The sequence below is a fragment of the Salmo salar genome, chromosome ssa09 (assembly GCF_905237065.1).
Source record: "Salmo salar chromosome ssa09, Ssal_v3.1, whole genome shotgun sequence".
Lineage (NCBI taxonomy): Eukaryota > Metazoa > Chordata > Actinopteri > Salmoniformes > Salmonidae > Salmo > Salmo salar.
Genome location: NC_059450.1, coordinates 147,108,952 through 147,122,082, shown reverse-complemented (window position 1 = coordinate 147,122,082; position 13,131 = coordinate 147,108,952). Strand labels below are relative to the sequence as shown.

The window sequence follows — 13,131 nt, the reverse complement described above, 5'->3', positions numbered from 1 at the left end:
ACCTCTCTGCAGGTTCACCTCTCGACAGGTTCACCTCTCAGCAGTTCAGCAACAATAAAATAAATGAATGAGTAAAGAAAGTCATAAAAAATATAATAATAATGAGATAAAAATAGAATAGTAATTTAGGAAGCACAAATGTTTTGAGTAAACAAAGAATTAACACAGAAATACAGACTAAATAGCAAAGTCTAGGGAGCCTGCAAAAGGTGCACCCTACCCAGCACGGCCATGTGTGTGTGTGTGTGTGTGTGTGTGTGTGTGTGTGTGTGTGCGTGTGAGTGTCTTCTAATCCCTCTTGCATTTGGCTGCCGATTTAATTCTGGCCTTGTTTATGGCCAAGCCCCTAAACACTCCCCCTGAATCTGTATCTGCCCATCTATCTGTCCATTAACACAAACACACTTAGCCTTTACATACTGTATTCAAAAGAGAGAGCACACAGTGTAGAGTGATAGACAGAGAGAGATACGGATAGAGAGGAAGAGAGACAGAGATAGAGAGGGATATATATATATATATATATAGAGAGAGAGAGATAGATAGAGAGGAGACGGTGTCAGATCGGTGGTTGGCCTGTGACGCGCAGAGCGTGGCCGCGATGAAGCCCCCATATTGGAGCCGCGCAGTGCCAGCGCCACAGACAGAGAGCGAGCGAAAGAGCGCAGGAACACAGAGACTCGGTGTTCCGTCGTTGCCATAGTGAAGAAGTGGATTCATCACGACCATGACGCGCTGATCAATGCGTGGAGTGCGGAGTTTCTCCAAAACATGCACGGTGGTCTAGTTGAGGTAGGCCTGTTCAATTTGCTTTTCCCATATAACTTTTGGGTTAGTCTTACATTCAGGAAAAACAGACTATCAACAGAACAGTCAATCTGTAAAAAGCTACAAATACAAAGTAATGCATTTTTCATTTACTTTTAAGCTTTTGCTTTGATACTGTTGAGTTGTATTATTTTGTTCTAAACGAATGATGAACATGTTAGATGTGTGTTTTCACGTTGAGAGGCGGCAGGCCAGCAGAGGGCAGACGGCTGTTTACTCGAGCTTTACCGTGCATTAACGGCCATTGTGTCAGAGCCCGGTTGGTCTGATTCGATTCCCGCGCTATTTGTGTCATCCTGGAATTAATGTTTATAAAATAAAACGCTCCTTTCGTGGACGGCATCCGTGTTTCTATTAATTGTAAATAATATATGTATCGGGAACGTTTTAGCACCAAAGTATATTTTGACTGCCTGCAATACAACCTTCAAAGCTTTGTGTGATGGGCGATACTACTATTAGAGAGCTTATAAGGTAGGTAATAGCCCGCCTGGTCCAGACTGCTGTTTGTCCTACTGAGCCTTATGCCTGTGTGTGTGTGTGTGTGTGTGTGTGTGTGTGTGTGTGTGTGTGTGTGTGTGTGTGTGTGTGTGTGTGTGTGTGTGTGAGAGAGAGAGAGAGAGAGAGAGAGAGAGAGAGAGAGAGAGAAAGAGAAAGAGAGAGATTAGTGACAGTGTCATGGATCGATAAACGCACCTAGTCGCTCATTCCATCAATGTCTCAGGATGGCCGTTTGAAAGGCCACACACACACACACACACACACACACACACACACACACACACACACACACACACACACACACACACACACACACACACACACACACACACACACACACACACACACACACACACACGCGTGTGTGGTCTGGTGATCAGTGTGTGTTTGGTGATTCAGACTAGTGTCACAGGTTCCATGCCGGAATTCATTCACAAACATCTTCGCTGGAGGAGAAGGCGCGCGCGGAGCGGACGTGAGACAGTCACCTTGCGGTCTGAAAGCGGCACGCGCCGCAGGAAATAACCCAAACAACAAGCACAAGCTCACCAACTGCAGTTCTCCCTGAGTGGAGTTGTGTCAGACAGACTGACTGACATGACAGTCACTCCTCAGCACAGTGTGAGGATATAGAGAGCTGTCAGGTAACCTGCCCTGTCGCGAGACATACTGGTTGAGAGGAGGGGGTTAGACTAGGGGTTTGGGGCGCGATGCGTGAGCAGACATCGCACCGGCAGAGTTTGTGCGTGGCATGAAGACGAGAAGAGCTCGAGCTGTGGCCTTGGTCGCGAGCAGCTGGTGCGTGTTCTGCCTTTATCCCGTGGAAATGAACGAGGTTGCAGATTGACACGGTAAGGCTGTATGTGTGTACATTTGGATGTAACGTAACGGCGCGTTCAGCCTGTGGATGCAACAGTGAGACGCAGCAGATAGCCTCCGCTCTATTTACTCCCCCCACACACCTCTTCTCGGTAACATCATTCCGTGTGGCAGCCAGCCTTCTGTCGTTAAGTGTTTTGACCGGTGAGGGTTTTGATGTTAACATTGTCAAGGGAAAGATAAAAGTTACAGATCTCTTTTCTCCGCGATGGTTGTCTGGGCAAACGGTGATGCGCGCGACGACTGTTGTTATGGTTCAATTTCAGCACCGCGGACAGCTCTGGAGGACAAGCGCATGCAGCTACCAGATCCGTCCCGTTTACACAAGCTATGAGACAGACAGAAAGACAGACAGAAAGATAGACAGACCATTGCCATGTCTCCTTATTTGACATTGTTTAGCCATGGATCCAGGAGCAGACTGGGACCAGAAATCGTCCCTGCCATTTCTAACACACCGGCCCATTTTTCTCTTAATGCCATCATTATTAGCCAGATAATGATCATTTTGCTGAAAAAACAAGTTAGTTAGGCCCACTGGGCTAAAAATAGACCAGCCTTTCTGGCATTTGCCCGAAATGCTAGATGGTCAGTCTGCCCCTGCTTGGAGCACGTTCCCATTGGCAACTTCACAAGGGCATCCATAGGCTACAAAAGCACATATATCCTATTCAATGGGCACAGGCACATCATGTGAAAATCCTGCTATCATCTCCCTTTATTTACTCAACCAATCAATGACGACATCTATGGGCAACTCAAATCTCCCAGACTGTTGATTGTCCGGCGTATTAACGCGGTTTATTTAACGGGATAACCGTGGTGTGTTGAATGTGGCAGGCTAGCCTAATGACAATTTATACCAGCGAGAAGCGCAGTGACCTCTGTAGCCAACGGGCAGATTTATGTTTCTGTGTTAGAGAAGAGGATAAATTAATTCGGTTCCGTAATAAAGTGAAATGTGACCTATACTTGAGCACATACAGAGCGACAGGTATGTAATACCGCCCGCAGCCTTGGTGAGAAAGAGAGAGCGCGAGAGAGAGAAAGACGGTGGTGGTGGTGGTGGAGTCTGTATCATGATAAATCGGTCTTGCGGGCTGCAGGATGAATGGCTCTTAGGAAGAATGGATCCTGAGCGAACAGCTCTCCCGTTAAAGGCGCTGTAATGACGCTGTCATATTAATTACTTCCCTTGACCCCCTCGTTTCTCGCCTACCGCTCGAGGGGACACCGGCCGGGCTCGAACTGTTGAGCCCCCAACTCTGCCAACATTCCGACGACCTTGATCAAGTCTATTTGCATAAAGTTGGACCCATCCCCTTCAAACTAATTTGCTTAGTGCTTCCAGCTGCTGAAATCTATTGAAATATGTTCTAGCTGTGGTTACGATATGTTGTTATGCATAGTTGATGTTAAATATATTTGCTTGAAATACACAAGCGGTTTTAGTTATAGTTTACAAGGCCTATATCACATGAGGTAGAATGAGAGTGTTGTTCATCATGATCATTTTGTGAATTGTGTCTCTGATCCTTTGAAAAGCTACACAAGACCTCAAACATGCAAATGTCGTATTATATTCTGATGAGGCAATGGTGTGAAGCTGTGGTAGGAGTCATGTGATAGGTTCCCACTGGGTATGGCTCCTTTGCTCTGAGACTTGGTATGGTGTTGAATGTTATTGTTCTCCCTCTCCTCTGGCAGCCTTCCCTGCTCCCTGATGTCTCACAGGTAGATAACAGATTGATGTGAAAACAGCAAAGTAAGCCACTATAAAGGATTGATGTCCCCTGCTGCATTCAGACCCTAAACCCCCACTACCTCTCTGTTTACAGGTAATGACCCGCCCCTTTACCTGTCTGTTACCTGTTACCATGGAGACCACCGCTTCACCATAGAGGAGGATATTCCTCGACCAATCAGAGTGGAGTCCAGTTTCGACCAGAAGGAATCTAAAGTATTTCCCAGGATACACTGCTTCTCTCTGGCACTCCTTATTGGTCACGTGGCAACGGCCATTCCTTGACTTCCACAGGAGGAAGAAGAAGTTCACATTTTAGTTATTTGTTTTTGGCTTGCCATCACTCCTCACAATGGAGAGGAACTTTACTGTTATGAAGCGTAGTAGTTCTTGACCAAACTGAAATCATCAAGACACATCATCAAGACATTTTCTCTGTTAACAAATGAACCAATAAGATGATCTGGATCATCCTGACCCTGCCTATATGGGCGTGGCGTGGGACCGTTGGCGATGCCCAGTCTAACGAGCGGCGAGTCGTGGCACACATCCCTGGTGACATCATCATAGGAGCCCTGTTCTCTGTCCATCACCAGCCGACAGCGGACAAGGTACAGCCCTCAGAGACTACGGCATCCTGCATGTCCACATGAATGACTGGTGGTGAGGGGAAGATGTACACTGGGGTCTGAAAGGATTGACACCCTTGATAAAGATGAGCCAAAATGACTGTATAAAATAAATCATTCAAAAACAGAGCTATATTGTATGCCATTTTTCATGTCTTTTTTTCAAATCCAAGTGCCAATGCTGTTTAGTAAACATTCTGTGTGGAGGAATGGTCTATGATCCCTCCCAATGTGTTCTCCAACTCAGAAAACAGTGGCGTTATCCTCACAAGGTGAATTATTGAAAGGTATTGAAAACAGGCGTGTGAATAATTTGGTCCCTTAACTCCTACTAAATCTCTCTCTCTGAGCAATTGTATTAGTATAAAATTATATCATTTCCCTTTTTTTTGTTGTTGCATAAAATATAGCTCAGTCTTTGAATGATTCATTTTATATGGTCAATATTGCTCATTTTTTTATCAAGGGTGTCAATAATTTCAGACCCCACTGTATCCATCCCCAGCTGCATGAGTGTAAGAGTGTCTCAGTGCGTGTCGTGAGCAAAGCGGTATCCAGTGTGTGTGTGTGTGTGTGTGTTCCTCCCCCAGGTACATGAACGTAAATGTGGTTCGGTGCGTGAGCAGTACGGTATCCAGCGTGTTGAGGCCATGCTGCACACTCTAGACCGTATCAACGCTGACCCCCGGATCCTCCCCAACATCAGCCTGGGCTGTGAGATAAGAGACTCCTGCTGGCACTCTGCTGTGGCCCTGGAGCAGAGCATTGAGTTCATACGAGACTCCCTGGTGTCCTCCGACGAGGCCGAGGTGGGGGGAGGCAGTGTGTGGGGGGGAGGCGGGGGAGGAGCCGATGGGAGGGGAGGGCCGAGGTGTGCGGACCCTGCTGCAACCCCTATGCGGGGGAAGAAGCCCATCGTCGGGCTGATAGGACCAGGCTCCAGCTCTGTGGCCATCCAAGTCCAGAACCTCCTACAGCTCTTCAACATACCCCAGATCGCCTACTCTGCTACCAGCATGGACCTCAGTGACAAAGTAGGTACACAATTCTATTCTATTTTACTTTACTCTACTCCATTCTATTCTATATTATTAGTACTTTATGACTAGTCTATTCTTTTTCTCTCCAATAGAGTTTGTATGAGTACTTTATGAGTACTGTTTCTCTCCAACAGAGTTTGTATAAGTACTTAATGAGTACTGTTTCTCTCCAACAGAGTTTGTATAAGAACTTAATGAGTACTATTTATCTCCAACAGAGTTTGTATAAGTACTTAATGAGTACTGTTTCTCTCCAACAGAGTTTGTATAAGTACTTAATGAGTACTATTTATCTCCAACAGAGTTTGTATAAGTACTTAATGAGTACTGTTTCTCTCCAACAGAGTTTGTATAAGTACTTAATGAGTACTATTTATCTCCAACAGAGTTTGTATAAGTACTTAATGAGTACTATTTATCTCCAACAGAGTTTGTATAAGTACTTAATGAGTACTATTTATCTCCAACAGAGTTTGTATAAGTACTTAATGAGTACTGTTTATCTCCAACAGAGTTTGTATAAGTACTTAATGAGTACTGTTTATCTCCAACAGAGTTTGTATAAGTACTTTATGAGGGTGGTGCCATCGGATGCTCAGCAGGCCAGAGCCATGGTGGACATTGTCAAGAGATACAACTGGAGCTACGTCTCTGCCATTCACACAGAGGGTAAGAACAGCACTCTGTCTGTCTTTCTGTCTGTCTTTCTGTCTGTCTGTCTGTCTGTCTGTCTGTCTGTCTGTCTGTCTGTCTGTCTGTCTGTCTGTCTGTCTGTCTGTCTGTCTGTCTGTCTTTCTTCCTGTCTGTCTGTCTTTTTGTCTTCTTTCTGTCTGTCTTTTTGTCTTCTTTCTGTCTGTCTTTCTTTCTGTCTGTCTTTTTGTCTTCTTTCTGTCTGTCTTTCTTTCTGTCTGTCTTTTTGTCTTCTTTCTGTCTGTCTTTCTTTCTGTCTGTCTTTTTGTCTTCTGTCTGTCTGTCTGTCTGTCTGTCTGTCTGTCTGTCTGTCTGTCTGTCTGTCTGTCTGTCTGTCTGTCTGTCTGTCTGTCTGTCTGTCTGTCTGTCTGTTTTTCTGTCTGTCTGTCTGTCTGTCTGTCTGTCTGTCTGTCTGTCTGTCTGTTTTTCTGTCTTCTTTTTGTCCCGCTGCTCTGTTTTTTTGGTATTGAGAATTTGTGTTTCCCTCTTCCCACTCACATCCATGCCTCATTTTCTCCACTATATTGCTTCCTCCTCTGGCCCTCTCTTTCTCTCTCTCTGGGCGCTGATGACTGGCTGTAATTAATCTGTGGTTAGGCCACAAAGGGAAGTAGGTCTGTAGCTGAAGCGTTAATCAGAGTTTCACCTTAACACACACACGCACTCGCACACACCCCCCCCACACACACACACACACACACACACACACACACACACACACACACACACACACACACACACACACACACACACACTCTCTGTGTTGTGAATATGAGGCTATGGGAGTGTCACTGTAAGGAAGGGAGGAACTGAAACAGTAGTGTTAGACTGCTCTGGTCTCTACTGGTCTCTACTGGTCTCTACTGGTCTGGTCTCTACTTGTTTCTACTGGTCTGGTCTCTACTGGTTTCTACTGGTCTCTACTGGTTTCTACTGGTCTGGTCTCTACTGGTCTCTACTGGTCTGGTCTCTACTGGTTTCTACTGGTCTCTACTGGTCTGGTCTCTACTTGTTTCTACTGGTCTGGTCTCTACTGGTTTCTACTGGTCTCTACTGGTTTCTACTGGTCTGGTCTCTACTGGTCTCTACTGGTCTGGTCTCTACTGGTTTCTACTGGTCTGGTCTCTACTGGTTTCTACTGGTCTGGTCTCTACTGGTCTGGTCTCTACTGGTTTCTACTGGCGGTCTCTACTGGTTTCTACTGGTCTGGTCTCTACTGGTCTTTACTGGTCTGGTCTCTACTGGTCTCTACTGGTCTGGTCTGGTCTGGTCTCTACTGGTCTGGTCTCTAATGGTATGGTCTCTACTGCTCTGGTCTCTACTGGTCTGGTCTCTACTGGTCTGGTCTCTGATCATCTGGTCTGGTCTCTACTGGTCTGGTCTCTACTCATCTGGTCTGGTCTCTACTGGTCTGGTCTCTGCTCATCTGGTCTGGTCTCTACTGGTCTGGTCTCTGCTCATCTGGTCTGGTCTCTACTGGTCTGGTCTCTACTGGTCTGGTCTGGTCTCTACTGGTCTGGTCTCTACTGGTATGGTCTCTACTGCTCTGGTCTCTACTGGTCTGGTCTCTACTGGTCTGGTCTCTACTGCTCTGGTCTCTACTGGTCTGGTCTCTACTGGTCTGGTCTCTACTGCTCTGGTCTCTACTGGTCTGGTCTGGTCTCATCTGGTCTGGTCCTGTCTGGTCTGGTCTGGTCTTGTCTGGTCGTGTCTTGTCTTGTCTGGTCTTGTCTCATCTGGTCTGGTCTGGTCTGGTCCTGTCTGGTCTTGTCTTGTCTTGTCTGGTCTTGTCTCATCTGGTCTGGTCTGGTCCTGTCTGGTCTGGTCTGATCTGGTCTGGTCTGGTCTTGTCTGGTCATTTCTTAAGGACAGTACTCTGTCTCATCTAGAGGGAGAGAGAGGGAGAGAGAGAGAGGAGGTGTGAAAGAGAAGGAGAGAGAGAGAAGGATGAAGTGAAATGTGATATGATGAGCGAGAGAGAGAGATAAAGGAGATAGGGGGATCAGCTTTGTAGTGAATTTCCATTAATAATAAAAAATAACAGAACATTCTCATCAGCCAATTATTGCAGGATATCACCAGGAACCACCAGTCAGTACAGACAGCTCAGGAAGTATGCTTAGATAAAAAGTAGACATTATTTTTTATATAGAATTAAGCATAATGATTATGGCTCAAGATTGGAGCAAATACCAGTTTCAGGTGTTTGAAAAAAACTAAATTCTCACGTATTTTGTGCCCCCTCAGATTTTTGGCGTGCTGATTTTTGACGCACCTGTCTGTCAGCAAGGTTTATAGATGTTTGATGATGTGTTGACGTGTGTGTGTGTGTGTGTGTGTGTGTGTGTGTATACCAGCGACAGGGTGTGTGTGTATACCAGGGTATGTGTGTATACCAGCGACAGGGTGTGTGTGTATACCAGCGACAGGGTGTGTGTGTATACCAGGGTGTGTGTGTATACCAGCGACAGGGTGTGTGTGTATACCAGGGTGTGTGTGTATACCAGGGTGTGTGTGTATACCAGGGTGTGTGTGTATACCAGGGTGTGTGTGTATACCAGCGACAGGGTGTGTGTGTATACCAGGGTGTGTGTGTATACCAGGGTGTGTGTGTATACCAGGGTGTGTGTGTATACCAGGGTGTGTGTGTATACCAGGGTGTGTGTGTATACCAGTGATGAGCATGGGAACTGAGTAAGGGGCTCAGAACTCGCTGTCATTAACTAGAACTATTACAGATGGTATTTCCTTCCATTGGTCTCTTGGCAAATGGAGATACAGCGCTGGCCCTGTGTGTGGCTGTGTGTGTGTGTGTGTGTGTGTGTATGTGTGTGTGTGTGGTTGTGTGTCTCTGTGTGTGTGTGGGTGTGTGTGGCTGTGTGTTTGTTTGTGTGTGTGTGTGTGTGTGTGTGTGTGTGTGTGTGTGTGTGTGGGTTGTGTGTCTCTGTGTGTGTGTGGGTGTGTGTGGCTGTGTGTGTGTGTGTGTGTTTGTGTGTGTGTGTGTGTGTGTGTGTGTGTGTGGTTGTGTGAGTCCAGTGAGCATGTGTGTGTGTGTGTGTGTGTGTGTGGCTGTGTGAGTCCAGTGAGCATGTGTGTGTGTGTGTGTGTGTGTGTGTGTGTGTGTGTGTGTGTGTGTGTGTGTGTGTGTGTGTGTGTGTGTGTGTGTGTGTGTGTGTGTGTGTGTGTGTGTGTGTGTGTGTGTGTGTGTGTGTGTGTGTCTGTGTGTGTGTGGGTGTGTGTGTGTGTGTGTGTGTGTGTGTGTGTGTGTGTGTGTGTGTGTGTGTGTGTGTGTGTGTGTGTGTGTGTGTGGCTGTGTGTTGTGTGTGTGTGTGTGTGTGTGTGTGTGTGTGTGTGTGTGTGTGTGTGTGTGTGTGTGTGTGTGTGTGTGTGTGTGTGTGTGTGTGTGTGTGTGTGTGTGTGTGGATTTGTGTTTGTGTGTGTGGCTGTGTGCTTGTCTTCCTCTTAAATGGGGAGGAGGGATAGGTAGGGGAGAGATGGAGGATAGGGAGGAGGGATAGGTAGGGGAGAGATGGAGGATGAGGAGGAGGGATAGGTAGGGGAGAGATGGAGGATGAGGAGGAGGGATAGGTAGGGGAGAGATGGAGGATGAGGAGGAGGGATAGGTAGGGGAGAGATGGAGAATGGGGAGGAGGGATAGGTAGGGGAGAGATGGAGGATAGGGAGGAGGGATAGGTAGGGGAGAGATGGAGGATGAGGAGGAGGGATAGGTAGGGGAGAGATGGAGGATGAGGAGGAGGGATAGGTAGGGGAGAGATGGAGGATGAGGAGGAGGGATAGGTAGGGGAGAGATGGAGGATAGGGAGGAGGGATAGGTAGGGAAGAGATGGAGGATGAGGAGGAGGGATAGGTAGGAGAGAGATGGAGGATGAGGAGGAGGGATAGGTAGGGGAGAGATGGAGGATAGGGAGGAGGGATAGGTAGGGGAGAGATGGAGGATAGGGAGGAGGGATAGGTAGGGGAGAGATGGAGGATAGGGAGGAGGGATAGGTAGGGGAGAGATGGAGGATAGGGAGGAGGGATAGGTAGGGGAGAGATGGAGGATGAGGAGGAGGGATAGGTAGGGGAGAGATGGAGGATGGGGAGGAGGGATAGGTAGGGGAGAGATGGAGGATGAGGAGGGTAGCTACCAAGTCTGAAGTCTGTAGTCGGATCTCTGTAGTCTGAAGTCTGTAGTTTGTAGTTTGGTCTCTGAAGTCTGAAGTCTGTAGTCTGTAGTCTGAAGTCTGATCTCTGATGTCTGAAGTCTGTATTTTAAAGTCTGTTGTCTGAAGTATGAAGTCTGTAATCTGTAGTCTGATCTCTGAAGTCTGTAGCCTGATCTCTGAAGTCTGAAGTCTGTAGTTTGAAGTCTGTAGTCTGATCTCTGAAGTCTGAAGTCTGTAGTCTGATCTCTGTAGTCTGAAGTCTGTAGTTTGTAGTCTGATCTCTGTAGTCTGTAGTCTGTAGTTTGTAGTCTGATCTCTGAAGTCTGTAGTCTGTAGTCTGATCTCTGATGTCTGAAGTCTGTATTCTAAAGTCTGTTGTCTGTAGTCTGAAGTATGAAGTCTGTAATCTGTAGTCTGATCTCTGAAGTCTGTAGTCTGTTCTCTGAAGTCTGCTGTCTGTAGTCTGTATTCTGAAGTCTGATCTCTGAAGTCTGAAGTCTGTAGTCTGAGTCTGAAGTCTGTAGTCTGTAGTCTTATCTCTGAAGTCTGTAGTCTGTAGTCTGTAGTCTTATCTCTGAAGTCTGTAGTCTGTAGTCTTATCTCTGAAGTCTGTAGTCTTATCGCTGAAGTCTGTAGTCTGAAGTCTGTAGTCGTATCACCGAAGTCTGCAGTCTGTAGTCTGAAGTCTGTAGTCTGTAGTCCGAAGTCTGAAGTCTGTAGTCTGTAGTCTTATCTCTGAAGTCTGTAGTCTGAAGTCTGTAGTCTGTAGTCTTATCTCTGAAGTCTGTAGTCTGTAGTCTGTAGTCTTATCTATGAAGTCTGTAGTCTGTAGTCTTATCTCTGTAGTCTTATCTATGAAGTCTGAAGTCTGTAGTCTGTAGTCTGAAGTCCGATCTCTGAAGTCTGTTGTCTGAAGTCTGTAGTCTGTAGTCTGAAGTCTGTAGTCTGATCTCTGATGTCTGTAGACTGACGTCTGTAGTCAGAAGTCTGAAGTATGAAGTCTGTAGTCTGTAGTTTGTTCTCTGTAGTCTGAAGTCTGTAGTCTGATCTCTGAAGTCTGTAGTCTGATCTTTGTTGTCTGACATCTGTAGTCTGATCTCTGAAGTCTGAAGTACATAGTCTGAAGTGTGTAGTCTGATCTCTGAAGTCTATAGTCTGAAGTCTGTAGTCTGAAGTCTGTAGTCTGATATCTGAAGTCTGTAGTATGATTTCTGAAGTCTGAAGTCTGTAGTCTGATTGCTTTAGTTGGAAGTCTGTAGTCTGTAGTCTTATCGCTGAAGTCTGTATTCTGTATTCTGAAGTCTGTAGTCTGCAGTCCGAAGTCTGCAGTCTGAAGTCTGTATTCTGTATTCTGTAGTCTGCAGTCCGAAGTCTGCAGTCTGAAGTCTGCAGTCTGAAGTCTGCAGTCTGAAGTCTGTAGTCTGTTGTCTGAAGTCTGTAGTCTGTAGTCTGCAGAAGGATAAGATGGAGAGGATAAATAGGAGAAAAAGGACGAGTGAATTAGAGAATGAGAGAATGAGAGAATTAGAGAATGAGGGAATGAGAGAATGAGAGAATGAGAGAATGAGAGAATGAGAGAATTAGAGAATGAGAGAATGAGAGAATGAGAGAATGAGAGAATGAGGGAATGAGAGAATGAGAGAATGAGAGAATGAGGGAATGAGAGAATGAGAGAATGAGAGAATGAGAGAATGAGGGAATGAGAGAATGAGAGAATGAGAGAATTAGAGAATGAGAGAATGAGGGGGTATTTGCTTCGTAGACCCAGTGTGTCTTCTCAGACAGCCCAGTTACAGTGCTCCTCAACTGGGCATGACTGAGGAGACTAACCCTGTGGGGATTTATCTTGCACCACATCTGAGCTCAACTCAACGTCAAATCCAAGCTATTCAGACCATGACTTGAAAATGATCCATAGTTTTTTTCTAAGAGGATTGTTCACATCATTTCTTCAATTGAAATGATATTGAGAAAGACTGAGCTTTGTGCATCATACATACTGACAGATTAAATGACAAACATTAACGTCTAAATACATCCTTTTTAACCCCTCTCTCTGAGCCATCTCTCTATCCCACTGTCCCCTTCCCCCTCTCTCTGAGCCATCTCTCTATCCCACTGTCCCCTTCCCCCTCTCTCTGAGCCATCTCTCTATCCCACTGTCCCCTTCCCCCTCTCTCTGAGCCATCTCTCTATCCCACTGTCCCCTTCCCCCTCTCTCTGAGCCATCTCTCTATCCTACTGTCCCCTTCCCCCTCTCTCTGAGCCATCTCTCTATCCCACTGTCCCCTTCCCCCTCTCTCTGAGCCATCTCTCTATCCCACTGTCCCCTTCCCCCTCTCTCTGAGCCATCTCTCTATCCCACTGTCCCCTTCCCCCTCTCTCTGAGCCATCTCTCTATCCCACTGTCCCCTTCCCCCTCTATTCCCCCTCTCTCTCTACCCCTCCCTCTCTCCCCCCTCTCTCTCTACCCCTCCCTCTCTCTCTCTCTCTCTCTACCCCTCCCTCTCTATCTCTATCTCTCTCTCTCTACCCCTCTCCCTCTATCTCTCTCTACCCTCCCTCTCTATCTCTCTCTACCCCTCTCCCTCTCTCTCTCTACCCCTCTCCCTCTCTATCTCTATCTCTCTCTCTACCCCTCTCAATCTCTATCT

The 13,131-nt window shown here is 46.5% G+C and overlaps 1 protein-coding gene across 1 annotated transcript in view; it reads left to right on the top strand.

The window, feature by feature from the left end:
* The first annotated feature begins 569 nt into the window (after nucleotides 1-569).
* Nucleotides 570-13,131, top strand: part of LOC106613232 (metabotropic glutamate receptor 5) — a 107,730-nt gene continuing 95,168 nt past the window's right edge. The window contains 4 exon segments of the mRNA XM_045724783.1: nucleotides 570-792; nucleotides 4,047-4,563; nucleotides 5,172-5,615; nucleotides 6,176-6,290. Of these exon segments, the coding sequence (XP_045580739.1) occupies nucleotides 4,411-4,563; nucleotides 5,172-5,615; nucleotides 6,176-6,290 (712 nt within the window). The 5' untranslated portion in view covers nucleotides 570-792; nucleotides 4,047-4,410.